At 44.0% G+C, this 25,181-nt stretch overlaps 1 protein-coding gene across 1 annotated transcript; it reads right to left on the reverse strand.

The window, feature by feature from the left end:
• Positions 1-1,740: 1,740 nt before the first annotated feature.
• rpn1 (ribophorin I) lies at positions 1,741-25,181 on the reverse strand. The gene is made up of 10 exons (XM_048547636.2): positions 24,836-25,181; positions 18,457-18,521; positions 16,238-16,544; positions 15,126-15,335; positions 13,471-13,663; positions 12,697-12,796; positions 10,604-10,742; positions 9,713-9,832; positions 8,340-8,585; positions 1,741-2,595 (listed from the first exon to the last, which is right to left on the reverse strand). The coding sequence occupies exons 1-10, from the start codon at positions 25,070-25,072 to the stop codon at positions 2,413-2,415; spliced, it is 1,800 nt and encodes a 599-aa protein (XP_048403593.1). The 5' UTR covers positions 25,073-25,181; the 3' UTR covers positions 1,741-2,412.

The raw sequence follows: 25,181 nt of genomic DNA on the forward strand, positions 1-25,181 counted from the left end.
TTGTCTGGCTGAACATGAGGGACTTGAGGCTGTTTTCATTTGAGAGGTGACTTAATTGAAACATAAAATAATCAGAGGGTTAGATAGGGTGGATAGGGAGAGCCTTTTTCCTAGGATGGTGACGGCGAGCACGAGGGGGCATAGCTTTAAATTGAGGGGTGAAAGATATAGGACAGATGTCAGAGGTAGTTTCTTTACTCAGAGAGTAGTAAGGGAATGGAACGCTTTGCCTGCAACAGTAGTAGATTCGCCAACTTTAGGTACATTTAAGTCGTCATTGGACAAGCATATGGACGTACATGGAATAGTGTAGGTTAGATGGGCTTGAGATCGGTATGACAGGTCGGCACAACATCGAGAGCCGAAGGGCCTGTACTGTGCTGTAATGTTCTATGATCAATGCTGTCAAGTAGTATTAAATTCATAATCAAGAAGCCGTTACAGGCAGTCAAGTCTCTTACCTGAAAGCAGTAGGAATGCAGACATATTTTTCAATCATTTCCAGCTTTTGGTAAAGGTGACAAGTACACGATGAGTGTTTGATCAAATAGTAAATGGAGTTTCATTCAATCCCAGGCTCTGCCTCCCAAGTAATAAATTTTCTCCGGCTCCCCCTCCACATTCCTTGTCCCATTTAAAACTGAGAATTTCAGTGCTATTCAACTGTAGTCATCATAGTGGGAACATTTGTTTTTCTTTGCCAAACGCAATTACAACTTCACTTCCAGCAATTAGCTAATTTGGTATACACTGGAACTTTTGGCACATATGTTTTCCCAAAAAATCTTATTTCATGAACAGTCAATCATTTTGCTTGATGGCAGTTTCTGATCATTTACTCGCAGTTTTACACAGAAATTAAGCAGGCAATGGATTTCAGTTGGGGACTTGTTTGCATCTAATGCCACTGGTAACAATGCGTTAGAAAGAAATCAGCAAAATAAAAACAATTTTAACCATCAAAGAACAGAAATTCTTGCATTCACCTAGTGTCTTAGCATGTCTTTTGGAGCCAAGCATTTATGAATTGTAGTTCCTGTTGTAGGAAACAGCAGGCAGTTGTGCTTAACAAGAATCCACACAAGAGAAATAGCCAGATCAGCCATGATCAAATAGTAGAGCAGGATCTATGGACTGAATGGTCTAATTCTGCTTCTATATCTTATGGGTCTTGTTTCCTAATGGCTGAGACAGAGGTTCTGGTTCCAACAAAATGCCCGACAATCTAAATGAGTTAAATTGTGAAGTGAATCATTTACTGTTTTACTAACAGCACTGAGGCAAACTATGAAACAACTGTAATTTTCTCCCCTCCTACTACCCCATATCTTTCTGGGTGCAGGTTTGCTGGTTGTGGTAGGTGTGTGCACGCACACGTGTGCAATTTCCCTCAGTAGTTGACTGTAGACAACAAGTGTGGTAGATGATACACCCACTGCCAAATCTAAAATGGACTTCAGCTGACAGTCAGACACACACTTCCCTGCAAAGGCCACTTTGCATTTCACTTGCATAAGACCACTATTGCATATCAAATATCTCATGGATGTTTCTCTTGCTCACTTGGAGTTAGAGATTTCTTGATGGATGTAGTGTTCAAAATGCCTTCATGGTCCAGAATCCAACTATTGCATCACCTCTAACTCAGTCCTCCCTCAGATCTCCCCCAAAGAACAAGAGTAAGAGAGATGTAATTTAAAATTTACAACATTAGCCACAAGTATCAGAGAGACAGGAAGCTTGGTTTTGTTGTACTTTTAATTTTTGCTCCTTCCATTTAAAAAAAAATCCAAGTGTGTGTTGAAAATTTGTATTAGACGTTGGGTAGGGTAGGAGAAGGAAAGAGAAAAGGTGTTGGGGTGGAAGCTGAGTTGGCATGGAAAAGACAGGAACAGCCATGCAGAGCGTTGGCAGTTTCACAGATTCACAGTAAAAAAACAGCCTTTTCTTATCTGTGTTACAAAAATTTTTTAAAAATCTCAAATGATTCCACAACAGGAGCATTTAATCTGCATAGGTTCTTCAAATGAACAGTGATCATTTACACACACAGCTCCTCACAGTGCATCTTGTTCTGTGCTAACAGCCACCCATATTCTCTCCACCTCTCCCAACCTCCAGCCCCCTTTCCAACACCAGGTTCTTTTGGCAGCTGCTGTCAACACCTCAAACCAGTCAGGGTCAAGGGGAGCAGATTGCTTAAGAATTGAAAAGGACAACAAAACCTCTCTCCCACATGCCGTAAAAACTTCAATGCCTGAAACAGTCACTGTCCCTTGACCCATTTATACTTGACTCTTGTTACACATCAAGAGAAAAAAAAAAGAAACAACTGATTTAATACCATCTGATCTTGCATTTACAGGAGAGCAGGTGATTAATCAAATGCACACAGGGCTTTGCTGATTGCTACTACAAGGTGTCCAGGATAGCATCGATCTTGGACACCAGGTCTTGCCGCTTGGAGGAGAGGTGTTTGTCACTTTCTATGTACGTGTCCTTCTTCACTTTGCCAGCCACCAGCCGTTCGGCTTCTTGAGAAGCCTTCAGTGCCAGATCCTTCACCTGGCCATCCAGTTTTTGAATCTCAGCCACCTGTGGAAGAGAGTCAGAGTCAGCCAGTGAGCTACACACAGCCAAAACCCACTGCTTCCACCTCTCTTGACCAACATTCGTCCAAGCTAAAGTTCCCAGCAAATAACATATACCTTGATAAACCACTAATAGAACAGAACATCCCAAGTGGGAACAAGGTGGTGGTTCTTGTGGAGAAAATGACGGCAGATACAAGAATGTGAATTCAGGGCTGAGGAAGAAGAGAACCATTTGGGAGAGTTTGGCACACTAGGCTGGGGAAAGGAAGGAAATGGAAAGATCTCACTCTCAGCAATACAAGTCCCTGATTTCCTCTCATGTCAATGAGCATACAGAAGGAAGAGGAAAAATGTGGTTTAAGGAGTTGATTTGTATCAGGAAGAGAAACCAGGGTGTACTTTTGCATCCCTGGATGATTCCTCTACTAGTCTACAGACCCCTATAGTAACTACAATATAGGACAAAACGAACAAAGAGAAAGAGGGGTCCGACCCAAAACATCAGCTTTCCTGCTCTGATTCTTCCTGGCCTGCTGTGTACCCCCAGCTCCACACAGTGTTACTTCAGACTCCAGCACAGGCAGTGTACTATCTCGGAGAAATGTTGGGTTCTTGTGAAAAAGGCATGTCAATAATCTGAGCGACTTTACGTATAAACTGGAAAAATCAAATTGTTACTGGTAGCCTGGATGAATGGATCATAGAATGCTTGAGATAGTTCTTAGAGCAGCATGTTGTGGAACTGACCAGAGAACAGGTTTATTAGACTTGGTATTGCATAATTAGATATACATTATAAAAGAGCGGTACTTGGCAAAATTGTGATCACTAAGGAGAAAGGTACTGAGCATAATGATGGAGCCGTGGGCTCATACGTATCTGGGTCCTGACCACAACCTCATCCTATGGTCTTCAAAAAGGTAGAATAACAAGGTAAACCATACTTTGGTATTAATTTTCCAAAATTAACTCAATCCTGGAAATGGTTCCAATAGACTGGAAAGTAGCAAATTTAATCCCTCTATTCAAGGAGGGAGGGAGACAGAAAACTGGGAACTATGGCCAGTTTCCAGATGGCTTAAGATAATAAAATGTGAGGCTGGATGAACACAGCAGGCCAAGCAGCATCTCAGGAGCACAAAAGCTGACGTTTCAGGCCTAGACCCTTCATCAGAGAGGGGGATGGGGTGAGGGTTCTGGAATAAATAGGGAGAGAGGGGGAGGCGGACCGAAGATGGAGAGAAAAGAAGATAGGTGGAGACAGTATAGGTGGGGAGGTAGGGAGGGGATAGGTCAGTCCAGGGAAGACGGACAGGTCAAGGAGGTGGGATGAGGTTAGTAGGTAGATGGGGGTGCGGCTTGGGGTGGGAGGAAGGGATGGGTGAGAAGAAGAACAGGTTAGGGAGGCAGAGACAGGTTGGACTGGTTTTGGGATGCAGTGGGCGGAGGGGACGAACTGGGCTGGTTTAGGGATGCAGTGGGGGAAGGGGAGATTTTGAACCTGGTGAAGTCCACATTGATACCATTAGGCTGCAGGGTTCCCAGGCGGAATGAGTTGCTGTTCCTGCAACCTTCGGGTGGCATCATTGTGGCACTGCAGGAGGCCCATGTCATCTAAAGAATGGGAGGGGGAGTGGAAATGGTTTGCGACTGGGAGGTGCAGTTGTTTGTTGCGAACCGAGTGGAGGTGTTCTGCAAAGCAGTCCCCAAGCCTCCGCTTGGTTTCCCCAATGTAGAGGCAGCCACAACGGGTACACTGGATGCAGTATACCACATTGGCAGATGTGCAGGTGAAGCTCTGCTTCATGTGGAATGTCATCTTGGGGCCTGGGATAGGGGTGAGGGAGGTGGTGTGGGGGCAAGTGTAGCATTTCCTGCGGTTGCAGGGGAAGGTGCCGGGTGTGGTGGGGTTGGAGGGCAGTGTGGAGCGAACAAGGGAGTCACGGAGAGAGTCGTCTCTCTGGAAAGCAGACAGGGGTGGGGATGAAAAAATGTCTTGGGTGGTGGTGTCGGATTGTAGATGGCGGAAGTGTCGGAGGATGTTGCATTGTATCCGGAGGTTGGTGGGGTGGTGTGTGAGAACGAGGGGGATCCTCTTAGGGCGGTTGTGGCGGGGGCGGGGTGTGAGGGATGTGTTGCAGGAAATACGGGAGACGCGGTCAAGGGCGTTCTCGATCACTGTGGGGGGGAAAGTTGCAGTCCATTGATGACTGTATCGGCGCTGCCTCTTGCTCCCCAGAGGAGCTCGAACAGTTCATCCACTTCACCAACACCTTCCACCCCAACCTTCAGTTCACCTGGGCCATCTCCAGCACATCCCTCACCTTCCTGGACCTCTCAGTCTCCATCTCAGGCAACCAGCTTGTAACTGATGTCCATTTCAAGCCCACCGACTCCCACAGCTACCTAGAATACACCTCCTCCCACCCACCCTCCTGCAAAAATTCCATCCCCTATTCCCAATTCCTCCGCCTCCGCTCCCACGATAAGACATTCCACTTCCGCACATCCCAGATGTCCAAGTTCTTCAAGGACCGCAACTTTCCCCCCACAGTGATCGAGAACGCCCTTGACCGCGTCTCCCGTATTTCCCGCAACACATCCCTCACACCCCGCCCCCGCCACAACCGCCCAAAGAGGATCCCCTTGTTCTCACACACCACCCCACCAACCTCCGGATACAATGCAACATCCTCCGACACTTCCGCCATCTACAATCCGACACCACCACCCAAGACATTTTTTCATCCCCACCCCTGTCTACTTTCCGGAGAGACCACTCTCTCCGTGACTCCATTGTTCGCTCCACACTGCCCTCCAACCCCACCACACCCGGCACCTTCCCCTGCAACCGCAGGAAATGCTACACTTGCCCTCACACCTCCTCCCTCACCCCTATCCCAGGCCCCAAGATGACATTCCACATTAAGCAGAAGTTCACCTGCATATCTGCCAATGTGGTATACTGCATCCACTGTACCCGGTGTGGCTTGCTCTACATTGGGGAAACCAAGTGGAGGCTTGAGGACCGCTTTGCAGAACACCTCCGCTCAGTTCGCAACAAACAACTGCACCTCCCAGTCGCAAACCATTTCCACTCCCCCTCCCATTCTTTAGATGACATGTCCATCATGGGCCTCCTGCAGTGCCACAATGATGCCACCCGAAGGTTGCAAGAACAGCAACTCATATTCCGCCTGGGAACCCTGCAGCCATATGGTATCAATGTGGACTTCACAAGCTTCAAATCTCCCCTTCCCCTACTGCATCCCTAAACCAGCCCAGTTTGTCCCCTCCCCCCACTGCACCACACAACCAGCACAGCTCTTCCCCCCCACCCACTGCATCCCAAAACCAGTCCAACCTGTCTCTGCCTCCCTAACCTGTTCTTCCTCTCACCCATCCCTTCCTCCCACCCCAAGCCGCACCCCCATCTACTTACTAACCTCATCCCACCTCCTTGACCTGTCCGTCTTCCCTGGACTGACCTATCCCCTCCCTACCTCCCCACCTATACTCTCTCCACCTATCTTCTTTTCTCTCCATCTTCGGTCCGCCTCCCCCTCTCTCCCTATTTATTCCAGTTCCCTCTCCCCATCCCCCTCTCTGATGAAAGGTCTAGGCCCGAAACGTCAGCTTTTGTGCTCCTGAGATGCTGCTTGGCCTGCTGTGTTCATCCAGCCTCACATTTTATTATCCAGATGGCTTAATGTCTGTTCTGGGGAAGATGTTAGAATTGATCGTGAAACAGGGTCATGACTGTGCACTTGGAAAAACAAGGTAAGCAGGAAGAGTCAGCTTGGTTTTTTGTAAAGGATGTCATGTTTAGCCGAATTATTGGTGTTCTCTAAAAGAGCAACAATGTACTGTGGACGAGTGGGGAGCCAGTGGACACATTCTACTGGAGTTCTAGAAGGCACCTAAGAAGATTTCACATAAAAAAGCATCATTGCACAGAACAGAAATAAAATGGTGTAGGGAATACAGAGAGAAGTTACCCTGTAATCTGTGCTGGTCCCTCAGGTATTAAATAGTTTTACATCAACAATTTAGATAAGCAAAGGCACAATATCAACATTTGTTAGATGAAAAAGATAGGTAGGAATGTACACTGTGAAGAGGATGCAAGAAGATTGCAGTCCAATATAGATAGGTTGAGTGGTCAAAAGTCTGGCAGAAAAAGTATAATGTGAGAATAAGAAAGTAGAGTATACCTAAAACGGAGATTGACCACAGAACTTTCAGGTGCAAAATGATCTGTGTTCTATTGCAAGAGTCACAAAACATCAGCATGCAAGTACATCAAGTAATTAAGGCAAATGGAATATTATCCTTTAATACAGGAGGAACTGAACATTAAAAGTAAGGAGGTTATGAAGGATATTGGTAAGATCGCATCTTGAATACTGTGTGCAGTAACTGCTGAAAGCAGGCGGCTAACTAGATTGATCCCTGGAACAAGCAGATTGCCTCATGTGTAAAAGTTAGACTGACTGATCCTGTTTTCATTGGAGTTTAAGACAGGAAGGGGTGACAACTTAAGTATACAAGATCCTGAATAATCTTGACATGGTGATTATGGAAGGGATGCTCCCTTGTGGGTGAGTTCAGAACCTGGGTGCATTCTCAAAACAGGAGTTCATCATTTTAGGACAGATAAGATTATTTTTCTCAGTATTGAGACACTTTGGAACTCTGTCTCAAAGCCGTGGAGGTGGGTCTTTAAATATTTTTACGGCACAGATAGAATTTTGTTACACAAGGCCAATCTAAGGTTATCAGTGGTAAACGTGCAAGTAGAATTCAAAACACAGACTGTACAGTGATAATCTTTATGAATGGCAGAGTACATGCAACAGTCTGAATGGCCTACTCTTAATATGTCCATATGATCCTGCAAGAGTAATTTTAGAAACAACTGGATGGAGGAATACTTTGTGAAAAACCCACCTCCAGACTGAGAGGCAGATGACAAAGTAGAGATAGTAAGAACTGCTGATGCAGGGGTCAGAGAAGCATCAGAGCAGGAAGGTTAACATTTTGGGTCAGGTCCCAAGCCAAAATGTCACCTTTCCTGCTCCTCTGATGCTGCCTGGTCTGCTGTGCTTCTCCAGCTCCACATTTATCAGATGACAAAGTAGACTTTTTATAAAAAAAGTCTCAGTCCCTTGTTTCTTCCAATGAACTTAACTGACTTTAGGATTTAACTTCAGAATTTTTTTTCAGTTTCCCAATAAACCAGCTTATTATAAACCAGTAGTTATCTATTCTGGAAGTCTTCTATGGGACAGTGTAGAGAGGGCTTTACTTTCAGTTTAAGAGTACAGAGAGTTTTGCACTGTGGATGCCCCATCTTGTCCTGTCCTGAGAGGGCTGGATGGGAACAGTGTTGATGGAGCTTTACTTTTAGTTTATTTCTACTTTAAAAAAAATACAGTAGCAAAACTTTACACTGCATATGATCTGGTGCATTCCGTCTCCTGGAGTGTTTGATGAGGATATTGTCAAGGGAGCATCACTTTTAGTTTGAAATAGTAGAAAGAGCTGTACACTTATCTAACCCTGTACTTTTAACTGTCCAGGGAGTGTTCGATGGTCAGCGTAGAGCAAGATTTATCTGCAGTTTGAAAGAGTAGGAGGATGGAGCTTTATTTTATATCTAACCCTGTGCTGTACCCAGCTTTTAATGACATAAATGTAACATCAGTAATGTATTCCAAGTCACGTGAAGCACAAATCCTTTACCTTCTCAGCCAGATCCGATCCCTCGGCCTTTAGCTTGGATTGCAGGGAGGTTATATCAGCGGAGAGCCCTCTATGTTCTGTCTCCAGAGTCTTGCGGCCACTGTTCAGTGTGCCAACGTCCCTCGACTGCTTGTATTTGTTCACAGCCTCTTCAAAATGGCGATACAATCCCAGTCTCTTGTTCACCAAAGTCAGAACCTGCTCTGTAATTGAAGCCACCTTCATTCTGGCTTCTGCTGCTGGGTCCTGTATGTGAGAGAGTTGGAAATAACGAGGCAAATTAATGAAAGTGTTGCTTGGAATAGTTAAAATAAGAAGTGTGTGTATCAAATGGATCTCTGCAGAGTTCAATGTCTCCACAGGCTCTGGAAACAGGAGGAGGAAGAATGTAAAAAATAAAGCTAATTCTGATTCAGCAAGTTTAAAAAAAGGTGTAATGTTGCAAATTTAGAAATTGATAATTGATCCTTTACCTTAGTAAGATACCCCATTATGCATCAAATCTGACAGCAAGTCACTGGAAAAATTTGCTCAGAGGTTATCTTTAAGAAGCATCTTAAAAAGGAGAGCAAAGTAGAGGTGCAAAGAAACATCAGCATGCAAGTACATCAAGTAATTAAGGCAAATGGAATATAATCCTTTAATAGGGAAGGAATTCCAGACCTTATGATCCAGACAGCTCCAATGCTGGAGCAATTAAAAATCAGAGATATCCAACAGGCCAGAACCACTAGAACAGAGGTCTCTAAAGGTTTGGAGTATGTTACAGAGATTGGGAGGTGAGGCCCTGGAAGTATTCAGAGACTAGATAGGTTTACACTTATAAAGTACTTTTCACAACCACTGCATGTCCCAAACTGCTTTATGGGTAATGAAAAAACTTATGGGTCTGGGTGGGATGCTTCAAGGGGCAGTGAGGACTTGTTGGGCCGAAGGGCCTGTTTCCACACTGTAGGTAATCTAATCTAATCTTATATATTCTTCCTCAAAACAATTTAGGATCTTTTATATCTGCCTGAAGGGCAAATAGGGGCAAACTGCATTTAGTGTCTCATTTGAAATTGCACTGATGGAGGTTCATCTAAGTCCTTTAGGTACTGTACTCATGTCAGCCTTGATTTTTATTCGACTCAAATTCTGGAGTGAACCCGCAACTTAGTAACTTAAAGGCAAAAATGCTACGAGCTGACAAAAGCACAAACTTGGGTTTTGACAGACTAGGAGCCAAATGCAGGCCATAAACACTTATTTGCAGCACTGAGATACGGGCAGATGAATTCTAAACAAGCCAAACTTTTCTGGGGGCCAACTTAAGAGGAAGTCCCATGACAGTAGGATTAAAAAAAGTGTCTGAATCACTTTAACAAGCTCACCTTTGTGATAGAGAAATCCAAACGTACGTAAATTATGACGGTGAAGAAGAGAATGTAGAAAGCTCCAACCACAAGCAGGGGCTCCTGCAGCATCAGAATCCTGTTGAACGTGTAGTGGACCTGAGGACAGGGAGAGGGAAGAAAAGTGAACACAACCCTGAGCAATAGTAGTCATCAGTGCAGGCAATTTCTTCATGGGTTTCATGCAACACCCCTATCCCTGCAGCGAACCAATCACACCTACAATCAGGACAGTGAGTCCCTGGTTTGGTCCTTGGTCTCTGCAAAGGGTGACAACCCAGGATGAGCCATTGTCAGGAAGCTGTAAAAAGAGTCTCAGCCAACTTCTACTGAAGGGAGACAAAGAGGAACAAAGTTCCTGGTCACAGGCCAGTGTCTACTGCTATGAACCGCAGACACGTCTACACTATTAGGCTGGACTGTGATGCCTCGTGTCGTCAAATGGACCACTGATGAGCACTGTATGGACTTTCAGATCAAAGATGGTAATGGATGTAGGTTCTGAAAGTCAACTGCACATCTGCTGGGGTGGGAGTGGGGAGGGGAGAAAGAAACAGTCACCACCTCAGTCCCAAAGCCACGGGTCCATGTAAACCTGAAGGAGTTAAAACACCAGGCCAGGTAAACCCTTTTGTCAAATGGCTATACCTCTGGGATGGCTCACGGGTGGGCAAACACTGCCTCAAAAGTCAGGCAACTAACAAAGGTTTAAAAAGGACCTGGTTGCACAGACATCACTTTCAAAAGCATATCAACATCACTACTACTATGCTTACTGTACATGATGCCAGTTCACACCTTCCCTCCCCAGTGACAGTATCGACCATGAGGTGTCACAATCACTGGTATCCTCCCATCCAGTTAACTTACTACAATATCCTGAATGTGTTGCTCCACCAGGTTAGACTTGTGAGCAATAATGACAGGTCGTCCAAAAGTGTCCAGATAAGTATAGTGAAGCTCATCGGGCTTTCGGTCTATCTCATATGGAGTGTCCACATGAATATTCCTGTGGAATTGAAGGGCAAAATGAGATGAGTATTTAGAACTACATGTTCAAGGCAAGGAGGATAACACTGGAAAATAGAATTCTCAATTATTTCTGCATAGTCTCTCTCTAACACTCCTTAGATAGGTACAGCACAGGGTTAGATACAGCGCAAAGCTCTGTCTGCACGGTCCTCAAAACACTCCTGGTATTTTAACTAGATTGGCTAAATATTTATCGTGGCCAACCCACAGTACATCCTTACTGCATTCCCTTTCCTTTCCTCTCACCAACCACAAGAATCAGAGAATTATCATTTCCCAGCCACATCTTTTGCAGCTTTGGAAGTGGGTGATCACAAGCTGAAAGCTTGAGAAACTGCATCTATTCCAAATGTATAACATCCACAATTTAAATTATCACGTTAAAATTGTTATTCTGATATGTCGGGAACTTCTTCCCCTTTAAGCAGCATGTATGATCCTGATGATGTGCAAATTTACAAGAGACCCTTGCAGCAATTTGGTCATAATTCTGGCCAGGATATCAAAAAGATTTTTAAAATTTATTTGTGGAACATAGGCATTGCTGGCTGGGCCAGCATTTACTGTCCATCCCTCATTGTCCCTGATAAGGTGGTGGTGAGCTGTCGTCTTGAACTGGTGCAGTCCATATGTTGTAGATGACGAACAATACTATTAGGGAGGCAATTCCAGGATTTTGACGCAGCAACACTGAAGGAACTGTGATATATTTCAAAGTCAGGATGGTGAGTGGCTTGGAAAGGAACATGCAAATGGTTGTATTCAAGGGAAGAAGGACCTCGGTTCCCTATGGAGGTTCGGACTGCTCACTTTACAGCAGTGATGGTGAACAGGAGATGAGAGAGAGGCATTCATACAATCAAAAAATCTCAACAGGGAAAATAAGGATAAACAGTCTCTAGAGAGAGACAGGTCTTTCAGAAGCTCTGGGGAAATCTTGCTGCTTCAGCTAACTTGATGAAGGACATCTCAAAATAGTGGGAAACAAGGTGGAGATCAACTTTATGTATTCAAGTCAAAAAAATCTCTACACATTGGCAGCCCAGATTCCACATTTGGTTCACAGCTAATAAATTCAAATTTACTAGCCAGTAGATTTGTTAAAGGAGATGACTGAAGCCATATTTTAAGAAGCACGTCAAATGAATAGTGAGTGTGTGGCCGAGGGAGGAAACTCCAGAGCTCAGTGCCCAAGTAAACGATACAATCATCCAGTGTGGATTGATTAAAAGTGAGGTGATCAAGAAGGCAGAATGAGAGGAACACAGATCTCAAGAGGTACGTGAAATAGAACTGGTAGGAAGAGGTGAGAGGCAAGACAAAGGAGTGACTTTAAAACAAAGATGAGAATGGGGTTATGAATTAATGTGTACTGGTGGACATGGGCAGAGACTGATGCCTGATGAGTACAGGACTACATTCGACACTGGGCTAGAATAGTGTGTGAGCCCTCACCAGACGTGGACTTGTGAATATGGGGAAATTGTAGTGTAGTGGTAATGTTGCTACATGAGTAATCTAGAGATCCAGGTTTATAATCCGAGGACACGGATTCAAATCCCACCATACTATTTGGTGGGAATTAAACAAAGAATTTGGAATGGAGAACTAGTCCCATGAAGCTAGTGACCACGAAAACCATCATAAAACCCTCTATCTTACCTGGTCTGTTCTACATGTGACTCTCAACCGCCCTCTGATGTACCCTAGTAAACCACCCGATTCAAAAGCAATTAGTGATGGACAACAAGTGATAGTCTTACCAGAAATGCTCAAACCCCAGAGAATAGTGGACACTGATGGAGACCTGTGCTGACTTTGCTGGATGCAATATGAAGAACACCCAGGAGATAGGTAATTCCAGCAGTCAACAAAATCATCAAATCAGTTTCTAAATGACCCCTTTCTGTAATATCTGATCAATCACTCACCTCGTTCCCTCTGGAAGGATAAGTTTCACAGTCAGAAAATCAATTACTTGATCATCAAATACATGATCAACGAACCTCATCTTCAGCGCATACTGGTCACCTGGCAGGTGAAGCATGACAGACATGGAATCAAATCAATAACAGCAACAGAATGAATACACAGTAATGCAATACATGCTCAAGTGACCAACTGCAGTAGTGAAGCAGGTGCCAGGAATCAAATGCATGGCATTTTAACCAAATCACAGCAAAGAAACATCACTTGATAGTTTCAGTGTTAACGGTGGAGCAAAGTACATCCCAACGGACCATGCAAAGACTGGCAGTGGGACAGACACACCCCAATGCAGGTACCCAGACTAATGTGATCCAAGCCAGTTTGTGAAGCCTTCTGTGGTTGAATATTGCGCTAATTCTCAAATCTCATTTGTATGTGTAGGTTAATCATTTGGCAGGGGTACTACTTGGAAAGCTCAGCAAAATTTATTGCTAGCAGGAGAGCAGAGAGAAAAAGAACAAGAGCTGGGCTTGTGGAGCATCTATCCTAGAGTGTTAACAGGCTTCAGTCTGGCCCTCAGCCATGTCTCAACCACCATCCACAAACATGTTCCAGTCAAGCTGATTACCATGGGTACTGCCACAAAGTGTCAAAAATGTGTCTCACTGGTCAGGTGCAAAGCAATTTTCCAGGTGAATGCTGTGTGATGAGTCTGAACAAACTGCACTCACTGTTAGACTTCTCTTCCCCATTTAAGTTGTCAGACCATTACTAACCGAGATTATAAAGATACTCGTAGCTGGGCAGGTTGTATCCAATGACATAGTGAGTCTTCCAGCCGCCAAACAGTGGGAAACGTGGACGGACCTCCATCTCCACAGAGTCATCCAGAACAATCAGGTGGCTGGTGGAGATGTTTCCAATATCATCACGATAGTATACGTCCTGGGCTGCAGCAGGCAGGATGGTCTGCAAGCAGGAAATAGCACTACACTCACTCTGCTTTCTGAAGTATATTTATTAGTTAGGCATGCATACAATTTTGAAATTGCAGATGATACAGACCTTGGAAGAATTGTTAATTGAGAATAGTGACAAACTTCAAAGAGGTTATGTATGTATGTAGTGGAATGGAATAGAATGGAAGAAAGAGTAACTGAGGAAATTCAGCCTAGAAAGGTCTGAGGCAATGCATTTTGGTATTAAGAATGTAGACAGACAATACAAGCTGAATGGTATCACTCTAGACAGAGGTCAGTTCCACTGAACCTAGCAGCCTCACGTAGATTACTGTAATCTTTTGCAGATCTGCACAGCACAAATAATCTATTCAGCCCATCAAGTCTGCATGTGGTCTTTCACAAGGCAATCTGGATGGTTCAGCTTAACTTCTGACCCACCATCTTCCCCATACCTCAAGTTATTTTCTTCAAGTATTTCTCAAATTCCTTTTTGAAGGCCACTGATGAACTTGTATTCACCACTTCAAAAGAAACTTTTCCTTACACACATTCTGGTTCTTTTGCCAATCACCTGTGTCCTTTAGGTTATCAACCCTTTAGACAGTGTAAACAGTTACACCACACCGCCCCCCCACCCCCCCAAATTCTCTAAACCTTTCACAATATCAAATTTCCAAGGAGAACTCAGTTTCTCCAGACTCTCATTCCAAGAATCACTTTAATTACACCCAAATCCTGGTCATCCATGGAGGACAGGGGCACAGAACTCCTAAGGATAACACAAAAACATGAAAAGTGCAGCAAGAGAAACCCATTATCTACTGCAAAGGACTGCAAGATCCATCAGGACCTGTGAATCAGGAAATAAAAAAATCAGGTCTGGTGCCCATCTCATGGGAACGCAGATCTGTAAGTAACAAGTACACATCTAACAAGCAGAGTGTGAAAATATTTTCTGTAGCTTATCTGTGGATTACACTATGTGGTGCCCACAACTGAACACAAATATACGCGTTTGATATGACTAGTTTAGCCCTAATTCTTGGCTTTTGTACCGTATGCCTACATCTGCTCTTAATACCTAAGTTTCTATTTATAAAGCCGAGGATCCTGCAAGTCTTGTCAAAAGTCTTACCTTGCACTTTCAAAACTTGTGCATAACCACCTTGAAATTTCGTTTAGGACTGCACCTTAGTTCCTGCATGTTGTTGGACAAGATAGCACAGCAGGCAACTATTCAGCCCACCATATAAGTAGGCTTACCTGTGATCGATCTCTACGCTCTTGCATTTAAAATAAGCAGAAATCCATAAAAAAGGCCATATCCAACCTCTAGGCTGACAAATGACCCAAGCTGAACTATCCAGTGCATCAACAATACTGCAGCAGTGTATTATGGCATCTACTAAATCTCAAGTGTGGCGGGGCAGCACAGTGAATAAACATAATACTCAAGACATGAAGATTACCTTGAAAGATTTAACTGAGGAGATCCCACTGTCAGGCTGTCTCTGATAGTCATAGCGTGAGAATGGTCCCTTTAGGACCGCGCCACAGTGTTTCAGGTCAATGGTCTCCTCCACAGCAATATTTCCCCAGTGCGATACCTCAATTAGCCGGGTCATACTGACGATGGCCAGAAAAGGACTGTTGTTCTCATAATGCACCCTCAATGTATCCTGAAACGTCAAGGGCAGATTATAGAGGATGACATCAACCACGAAAAATAACAGATTCCTGGATTCTTATCGTGTCCAGGTCCATCATTTGTTTTAATATACTCGAGCTACATTTTCTCAAATACCTTGGCTGTACAGAACTTAGTCTGGAGGGAACAGGTTTGACTGTTTGTTTCACGTCTCTGGCCTTGCCGCAATTGTCTGTAATCCAAACAAGATCATGCATCTCTGCCAAGTTGCCAATCTGAGTTTGGGACTGGGGCAAGCAGTTCTTCAACATGAAAGGGCACATCATTTCAGACTCTCAGAACGAGAGAGAATCAGAGACTGAACAAATGCCAATTACCCCAGACCAGTTACTTGCTCCATGCAAACTGACAGTCACATATACTGATACAACAATGCTCTTAAAAACCAATTATTTGGTTTGCAAGATGCTTTAAGACATTTGCAAGACGTGTAATGTACAAGTACTTGCTTTTTCATTCTCATAGCAGCTAATAAACTGAAATCTATTTAACAAGGAGGCAACAGTGCCAACGACAACCCTTTGCAAACGTCACAGCCGAGAAATTCAACCCAGGAAACACAGTGTCTGTGCTCGCTTTTATCTAACTACTCCACTCCACTGCTCTTTCCCTGGAGTCCTATAATGCTTTTCAATTTTCTCCTTAAAATTGACCAGGTATTCAATACAACACAATTCTGTAATTCTTGATCTTATTAGGCTCTACAAGCACAGGCAAAATATTATACAGTTCTACAATAAAATGAAAGTTAAATATATGCAGGAGGCACATGGCCAAGTTAATTAGAGCAAGCAGTGCATTCGCTGGTCACAGAAACTAGTTAATTTCAAAAAGACAAGGTGATTGGTGAGGGAACAGGGGTGTTATTCTCACCTGGCTGAAGCCAGCAATGTCCTTGAATGGTCCATAATCAATGGAGTCCTCCGATTTGCTAGGATTACCGAGCTTAGTGTAACTTTCGATGTTCCTTGAAGCAAGCTTGACCCGAGTGGTCTGGGTCTTGGTGGGATACGGCGAGTAGAAGTAATGGTTGCCCTCAAAGACGACAAACTGTTTCTCAGCCTGGGCAATGTGGGTTGGGAAAGGCTGCAAAACGTGTGTGAACGTGGATTCAAGTGCGAGTTTGACTTTGACACCAACTGCCAACTGCGTTCCCAGCTTCACTTTGAAGAATTTGCCGCTGCAAATAAAAAAAGTGCTCAGATAGCTCCCATGAGATTTCTTCAGGGCACACAACCCAATAAACAAACTTCCCACCAGTTATCCCAATGAGGTTTTAAATGCCATAACGTACACTCAGCTTCCTCATATTTTCTATCAGAGTTCCACGTAGGCCACACCAGGTAGGAACAGGAAGGTGTCTGAGTGATTTCCTTTTGTTAAAAAAAAGCAGCAGAGTCTTGTTCAATCTGTAGTCAATTTTCCTCAGGCTTCATTCATGAGGTTCATAACTTCCCCTAGTGGGATATGAACTCCAGTTTGACTACACAACTATTCATGGCAATTTAAATGTAAGTTACTGACAGGATTTGGGCGTCATTGGCTAGGCCAGCATTTGTTGCCCATCCCTCTCCTTCAACTGTGTAAGGGGACTCCAGGATATTGACTATGGCAAATAGAGGGAGTCGGTATCTGTCAAGTGAGGTTGGTGTGTTACCTGTAGAATGGTGGTGCTCTCAAGCACTTGCTGTCACCTAGTTTAAGTGGGAGAGGTCACTGATTTGCAGGGTGCTGGGAAACAAGCCTTGGCAAGTTCTTGCATAAAATGGTATACACTGGTATATATAGATAGGCAAGCACAAGTTTAAATGAAGAAAATTGGAAGGAAGCTCAAATGGAGCATTAACTGGTTGGGCTAAATATGATATCCAGCACAGATACATCCCACGTGAAGGCAGTTAGAATGGTGGGAAGAAATTCCAGGAAGGAGGCCTATGATAATTGAGGGGCTTAGCGGCTAATGGTGGGATAAAGGCAAGTGAATAGGCTAGATTTCGACATTTCATAAATTACTTTGATCCTGCTGCTTCTAATATTAGCGGGACCAGTACCCACTAATGTACCCAAATGTAATGTACCTAAATACACTACATTCTACTCTGGTACCCACGACAGTCCTGATCCCAGAAAACTGGTCATTTCGCAGTGTGTTTATCGATTGTTCAAATGGAGAAAATGCAAAATAAAACGTTTGTTTGTGGAGAGAAATCAGAGTTTACATTTTGGGTCCAGTGACCCTTCAGATACACACTGTTACATTTCAATAACGCTCTAACAGCAATGACGACAAACTAAGCAATACAACTTCTCTCACCTTACTGCTATGAAATAAACTGCATGGCAACTGTTCTGCAGAAAAAAGGAGTATTACAAAAAAATGCAAACTTTCCGACAAGAGAATGGACCAGCAATAAAGAGAAATTTTTCTGTGAGTATGTTCACACTCAGCTACCAGTGGATTTGCTGAATGGAATGCTTGGAGAACTGGTTGAAAATCTTTGGGCTAGTTCACTACACCCCAACCACTCACCGCTTGGTTTAAAAAAAATTTTGACGGTGACTGGGACAGCAGTAATATTACAGTTACTCTTAAATCATATAGGCTAGGCAATGCGGGAAAATTGGAGGGTACTGTCAAAAAGAGAGCCAGTGGGGGTCAGCTACTGAAATCTGTGAGGGGACGGGGGCTTTCCTGATTCCCAAACTTGTAATGGCAGCTGTGCAATGCAACATGGTCCAGGAAAGGTAGTACAGAAATGCTAAAAAACAAATCACAGCTGGGCTTATGGGCAAAGTACTGTCAATAAAATGGTCAATACCAGAGCAGCCAATTTGGTGCAGTGGACCATCTACACTGACCAACTAATCAGCTAATGGATGCTGCTCATCTGAAGAGCAGCAATCATTGAGCAGGACACACCAGAACTGCAGAAGTTCCTCCTTCCTTTCTCAACTGCCTGTGTCCCTCAACTAGTCAGGAACTGCTGAAGCCTGCTCTATAAAAGTGCAAATTTTACCAGATTAAAGTGCAATGAAAGCCTGAGCCCCTTGACAGGGAACAGGTACAAGCAGAACAGAGAAAAACCACTTACCTTTGCCCTTTGATACGTGTTTCTTCCAAAACCAATGAGGTTTCTTCTTCTTCATCAGTTTTCAGCTGGATAAAATGAGAAGTCCAATTAAGTGTAAAGTGGAAGTAAACAATGAACAATTCACCCTCCTAAATAAGTCAGAAAGTCTCAAAAATAAGGAATGGTCAAAAGAATAAGGTGTGCGGCTCCCACCCATCTCCAGTGCATGGTTTTATCACTGCTATTTCCATCAACCCCCTCCCCACTTCCCTGAAGGCACTAACCTCCATCTGGGGTGCTGTCTCATTGGTACAAGCACCATTTGCTTTCTCAGCCAAGTGAACACTTTGTAGGGATCCAATTACCAATTTCAGCAGGTTTTATAAAAGGGATGCAATCTGTCTATGCACAGTACTTTCCACCACCAGACAGAAGTCATTAGTTTCTTCCTTCTGTTTAACCCAGGGCTAGAACCACAAACATGAAAATAACTAAAAATTGGAGCAGCAATAATGTTTTCATGGCCTCAGAGTAACCAAGAACATTTCACACAGAAACACAAAGGGTTTAATTTAATGTTCCACCTGAAAAACAAGTCACTCTTGTAGCAGTCCCTTAGTATTGCACCATAGCTTCAATTTAGATAACGAGGTGTACAGCTGGATGAACACAGCTGGCCAAGCAGCATCAGAGGAGCAGGAAAACTGATCTTTCGGGTCTGGACCCTTCTTCCTTCTGTCGAAGGGTCCCGACCCGAAACGTCAGCTTTCCTGCTCCTCTGATGCTGCTTGGCCAGCTGTGTTCATCCAGCTCTACACCTCGTTATCTCAGATTCTCCAGCATCTGCAGTTCATACTACCTCTTTCAATCTAGATTAAGTTTTCAAGTCTCACAAATATAAATTTTAACTTTCTGATATCAAGCACAAATTAAGCAAGAATGGCATATAATCATTGTTCATCAGTGTGCTGATTTTAATCAGGTAACTCTGTGCAGATTTAGGGAGAGGGAAAGATTACAGAAGGGCTCAATCCTGCAGTTTCTTGGTAATAATATGCTACAGGGACTGGGTGCAGTGAACAACCAAGGGTCAACACAACCCATTCAGCAACTCAAAGAAAAGTAGTCTAGTGGGACCCCTCTTTGCTTAGTTTAGTCCCTGATTTAGGGATGTGTCCCCCATTCAGTCTCAGAGTTGGAGGATGAGGGATATCCTGAACCTATAGATTTAGAGGGAGGGTAGGACAGGACTCAGCAGGGGAAGTGTGTGAATCCAGCAAGAGGAACAGTAGCAGCTTACCCACATATCAACCTGTCTCAATTCTTGAGTAATGGAAAACCTCTCTTCATAGTTTGATGAAGGGGAGCTGTCCCATTAATCACTCCCAGGACACACACAGCATGGGGTTAGAAACAGAGTAAAGCTCCTCTACACTGTCTCCAACGGCTATTACAGCCAAGGTTTAGATACAGAGTAAAACATCCACCATAAAACACTCAATCTTGCTCTACGTCTATGTTAAGACTGGTATACAAAAGCAACACTAGTACATCTTAGATAATAAAATGTGAGGCTGGATGAACACAGCAGGCCAAGCAGCATCTCAGGAGCACAAAAGCTGACGTTTCGGGCCTAGACCCTTCATCAGAGAGGGGGATGGGGAGAGGGAACTGGAATAAATAGGGAGAGGGGGGGAGGCGGACCGAAGATGGAGAGAAAAGAAGATAGGTGGAGAGGAGAGTATAGGTGGGGAGGTAGGGAGGGGTTAGGTCAGTCCAGGGAAGATGGACAGGTCAAGGAGGTGGGATGAGGTTAGTAGGCAGATGGGGGTGCGGCTTGGGGTGGGAGGAAGGGATGGGTGAGAGGAAGAACCGGTGAGGGAGGCAGAGACAGGTTGGAGTGGTTTTGGGATGCGGTGGTTGGAGTGGTTTTGGGATGCGGGCGGGCGGGCGGGCGGGCGGGCGGGCGGGCGGGCGGTGGGTGGGGAAGAGCTGAGCTGGTTGTGTGGTGCAGTGGGGGGAGGGGACGAACTGGGCTGGTTTAGGGATGCAGTAGGGGAAGTGGAGATTTTGAAACTGGTGAAGTCCATATTGATACCATATGGCTGCAGGGTTCCCAGGCGGAATATGAGTTGCTGTTCCTGCAACCTTCGGGTGGCATCATTGTGGCAGTGCAGGAGGCCCATGATGGACATGTCATCTAGAGAATGGGAGGGGGAGTGGAAATGGTTTGCGACTGGGAGGTGTAGTTGTTTGTTGCGAACTGAGCGGAGGTGTTCTGCAAAGCGGTCCCCAAGCCTCCGCTTGGTTTCCCCAATGTAGAGGCAGCCACACCGGGTACAGTGGATGCAGTATACCACATTGGCAGATGTGCAGGTGAACCTCTGCTTCATGTGGAATGTCATCTTGGGGCCTGGGATAGGGGTGAGGGAGGAGGTGTGGGGGCAAGTGTAGCATTTCCTGCGGTTGCAGGGGAAGGTGCCGGGTGTGGTGGGGTTGGAGGGCAGTGTGGAGCGAACAAGGGAGTCACGGAGAGAGTGGTCTCTCCGGAAAGCAGACAGGGGTGGGGATGGAAAAATGTCTTGGGTGGTGGGGTCGGATTGTAAATGGCGGAAGTGTCGGAGGATGATGCGTTGTATCCGGAGGTTGGTAGGGTAGTGTGTGAGAACGAGGGGGATCCTCTTAGGGCGGTTGTGGCGGGGGCGGGGTGTGAGGGATGTGTTGCGGGAAATACTAGTACATCTTAGTTGCTTCTCCTGTACCTTGATAAGAGTGTTTAACAGGGAGAGTGTTGAGGGAGTTTAACTTTTCATTTAAAAGAAAACAGGAAGCTTTACTTGTTGTCTAACCCATGCTGTCCCTGCCCTGGGAATATCCGAGGGAGACAGCATCAGGGGAGCTTCACTTTCAGTTTAAAGCACCAGAGCAAACATCATAACTGACCATTACAAGAAAAGGAGCATTGCTAAAACAAGATAAGTATCCAGGCACGAGATAAGAGAAACAAACATGAATGACTAGCATATATTGAAATCTGTCAGTTACAGCCGGACATAGTTGAGTTTCGGAGGGAAGTAAAAAGCCTGTTATAAAGTAGGACAATGGAGCAGTTTGGACATAGTATCTGGTTATTAGTCAACAATACAGGCTATTTTCAATGATATTAGATGAGGGATTGACAACAATTATGACCAGAGACAGCTACCTCACTTCCCCAGGATTTTTTTATTATGTCAAACGAGGCATTACCTTAAAATATCTAAAAGTTGGCATCTTTAACTATGGAACACTAATTGTTGGGTTAGAATGTGCGCTGCAGCCTTGAGTTAGACTGAGGAGCAGAAATGTCTGGCTCTCAACCAAGAGTGTCATCTAACTGACTTAAGACTGGCACATTGAAGCCTTCAACATGAATTGCATACTGTTATGCCTCAATGGGGTAAAGCTCTGGAAATCAAGTGTTGATACACACAAGAGTTAAAGATTTTTAAAAGTACACAATTCGCCAACTTACCTGTTGTTCTGAACTAGGTTGAAAGAAACCATAGAGTACGTTTCTGCACTTAACAACAAACTTACTACTCATTACATGAAAACTCTGTCTACCTGTAGCTAATTATGAACCATCAGCACATAACTGAGTTAAAAGTCTTACATCCCACTTAAACTTCCCTTCCAGATACAGGATTTAAAAACCCACAAGTATTATGGGCAAACGGAAAGCCTGGGAAAGCAGTTCAATGATCCCTGTTCACAGGAATTGCTGAAATACAGGCGACTGGTTCACATAGATAAAAAGTCTTGAGTTAAAAGCAATAGTTTACAGCAACTACAGAAGGAAAAACAGACTGGTTACCCTCAGGCTTAAAAGTGCTTTTGTTTTAAATTACAGAGGACAGGAACAGCTCCTGAGCCTATGGAAATGTGATGGCTTCTTCCTCTGTTCAGCTTCCTGAGAACCAGAGTTGCTAACAGGCAGGTGGCCTTTGTCATCAAAAACTGGATACTAATCCACAAAACAGTCAGCTACATGTTACTGGCTGAATCTCATGCTTGGCTCCAGCTCATATGCAAACCATCTATTACTGTTTGATCCAGCAAGTGTGTAAATGTTCTTACAATGAATGTCAGGTTATTTTTGTTTTTAAAAAAGCAATAATCTGTTTTTAAAAATACACTCAAAGCTCTCTACCAACAATTGAGTCTTCTAGTAATGAAGTAGTCAGTCATTCTTATTAACTTGCAGCTACATCACCTTTTTGAGACATTCAGTAAAGTGCAGTAACGCAAAGTTGGACAGTCTATCTTTATTTGGAGGGGTGAACCGGAATTCCAGAACACTCAGCTTCAGCTTGCAACAGTACTGCAAAGACATTAGAGATGGAGATGATGCAGAATTGGTAGAATAAGATACTTGATATTTGAGAGACTGTACAAATTTAGAGTGATAGGGACAAGTGAGGCCAAAGGGAAGAATTTGAAAGGTACTGGACTGGAAGCCAGCAGAGGTAGGCAAGCACTGGTCAACAGGATTTGGTGAGAATTAGGGTGGCTGTGCTTGTCAATACCCAAAGGCAGGCTAGCACCAGATTAAGTGAACAAACAGAAGAGGGAAAAAAAAAATCGTATTTGCAAAGTCTGCATGAAGTTTAAAGACACTACCTCAACTTCCTTCACTGATGAGACTGCAGTGCTTTTTGACAACACATCCAAACCACACCCTGCAGCTTTAGCAGGAATTTGTGGATTTAATAAACTTAAGATGGGAAAGTGACAGTGGAATAGTCAATCTACAGGTGTTGTAACAGCATGCCAGCCAGAGACATAAATGAACACTTCGTTACTACAAAGTATGGCACTAACAGAGCTGGAAGAGGCTTACAGGACATATGTACAACAAATTTAAAAGAGTGCAGACATTTCTCAATCTGAAAACCGATTCTAATAAAAAAACATATAAAAGCACCTTGTGATGTGACTGACCTGAAAACTTTTAACAGAGATCACCAAAATAGTTCTGGATCAGCTGAGTCTCAGCATGTCTCATTCAGGTTCTAGTTTGAAGAATTATCCACTACTTGCGTGCGCTCAGGCTAACATTCAGTACAGAAGTGAGTTAATTGTTGAGAGGTATATTGGATAAGACGTGAAGCAGACGTCCTGTCTGATCTCTCAGGTGAGCAGACCCTTGGTCCTATTTCAGCTGTCTGGCCAGTATCTATCCCTCAATGGCTAACAGCATTAAAAGCCAGTTCTCTGAGGAAGGGTCACTGGATCCAAAACGTTAACTTTTTTTTTCCTTCACAGATGCTCCCACACCTGCTGAGCTTTTCCAGCAACTTTGTTTTTGTCCCCGATTCACACCATCCACAGTTCTTTCAGTTTTTGAAAGCCAATTTATCTGGACATTATCACATTTCTGTTTCTGGGGTTTGGTGTATGCAAATTGGCTGCTTGGCAGCAACTACACTTCAGAAGTGCTTCATTGGCAGTAAAGTGCTTTGGGACACTGCAGTAAGAAGTGCTATTTATATGCAAGCCCCTTTTTTTCTCCTGATATTTGCTGGAACTAGCTGTGCACAAAATGATGCTGCATTCATTATAAAGAAGTGATAATACTACACTTCATACATGTGCAAATATTTTGATACATTTCATGATTATAGCTGGTGAGATTCAAACCCAAATCTTTCTTTTAGCATATTTCACTTAGAGACAGGTACTCACTATGAACTCGAGCACCTGTCAAAACTCCAGGTGAGTCAGCACACATCACAAAAGTGCTGAAAATCTTCAGTAGTTTTGACAGAAGTAAAATTAAAACTTGTGTTTTAAAAAACTTTCCAAATCTAGGCCGAGGGGAAACAAATTTAAGATCCTAAAGTTTAGGGACATCTTGAGAGCAATGTGGGAGAAAAAGAAGAGCAATGTTAATTAAATGTCTGAATACAAGACTTGGCTTTTTGACATTAAGTCGTTTTATTAAACTACAACTACAATTAAAGTATGTATTCCTGCACATTTACTTGTCAATTGCAATTGGGTTAAAATACATTTCACTCTGCAGCATGTGGGCATATGACCCTGAAGTACTTGAGTTTTATGCATACGTGTCAAACTCCTGGAATTGCACCAACACGGAAGCAAAGCTGTGTCATTCATTCAGCCAACCCCAGGTCAACCAAAAAAAAACTTTCAAAGACACATTATCCTTCTCTTTTTGCAAAACGCAAAGCCCAATGCAACATATTTATTCCTTTGAGCAATTACCGTTCATTTGCAAACATCTCGTGCCCAATGTTTACAAACAGGACCATCTATTTATACTTTTGCAAAATATATAAGAAAATGCAATTAAATTTACTGAACTTGAACGTGCAAATTAAACAGAAAGGCTTACGGTGACTCCTATGTAGGCCAAGTGGTTCTCCAGGCCCGGCTCCACCGCCAGGATGAAGGATGAAGCCGGGGAAGGCCCGCTGTTGGACAGCGTCACATCGGCCGTGATTTTGGCCAAATGGGTCGCTAAATCTATCGAGCGTCTGACATCCTCGTTCACCAGGGAGTTGCCATACACCGGCACCAAGGGAGAGCAGAGCCCACAGAAGAGGATGATGTGAGAGAGGCGAACCTTCATCCTCACATAAAGAGCGGATGGAAACGGATTTTGATCAGCTCCGCCCGACTGCCGGTTCCCTCGCTCTCTCCTCCCCCATCCCACAACAAGATGGCGACGTCCGTACTCA

This window comes from Stegostoma tigrinum, chromosome 11 (assembly GCF_030684315.1).
Source record: "Stegostoma tigrinum isolate sSteTig4 chromosome 11, sSteTig4.hap1, whole genome shotgun sequence".
Taxonomy (NCBI): domain Eukaryota; kingdom Metazoa; phylum Chordata; class Chondrichthyes; order Orectolobiformes; family Stegostomatidae; genus Stegostoma; species Stegostoma tigrinum.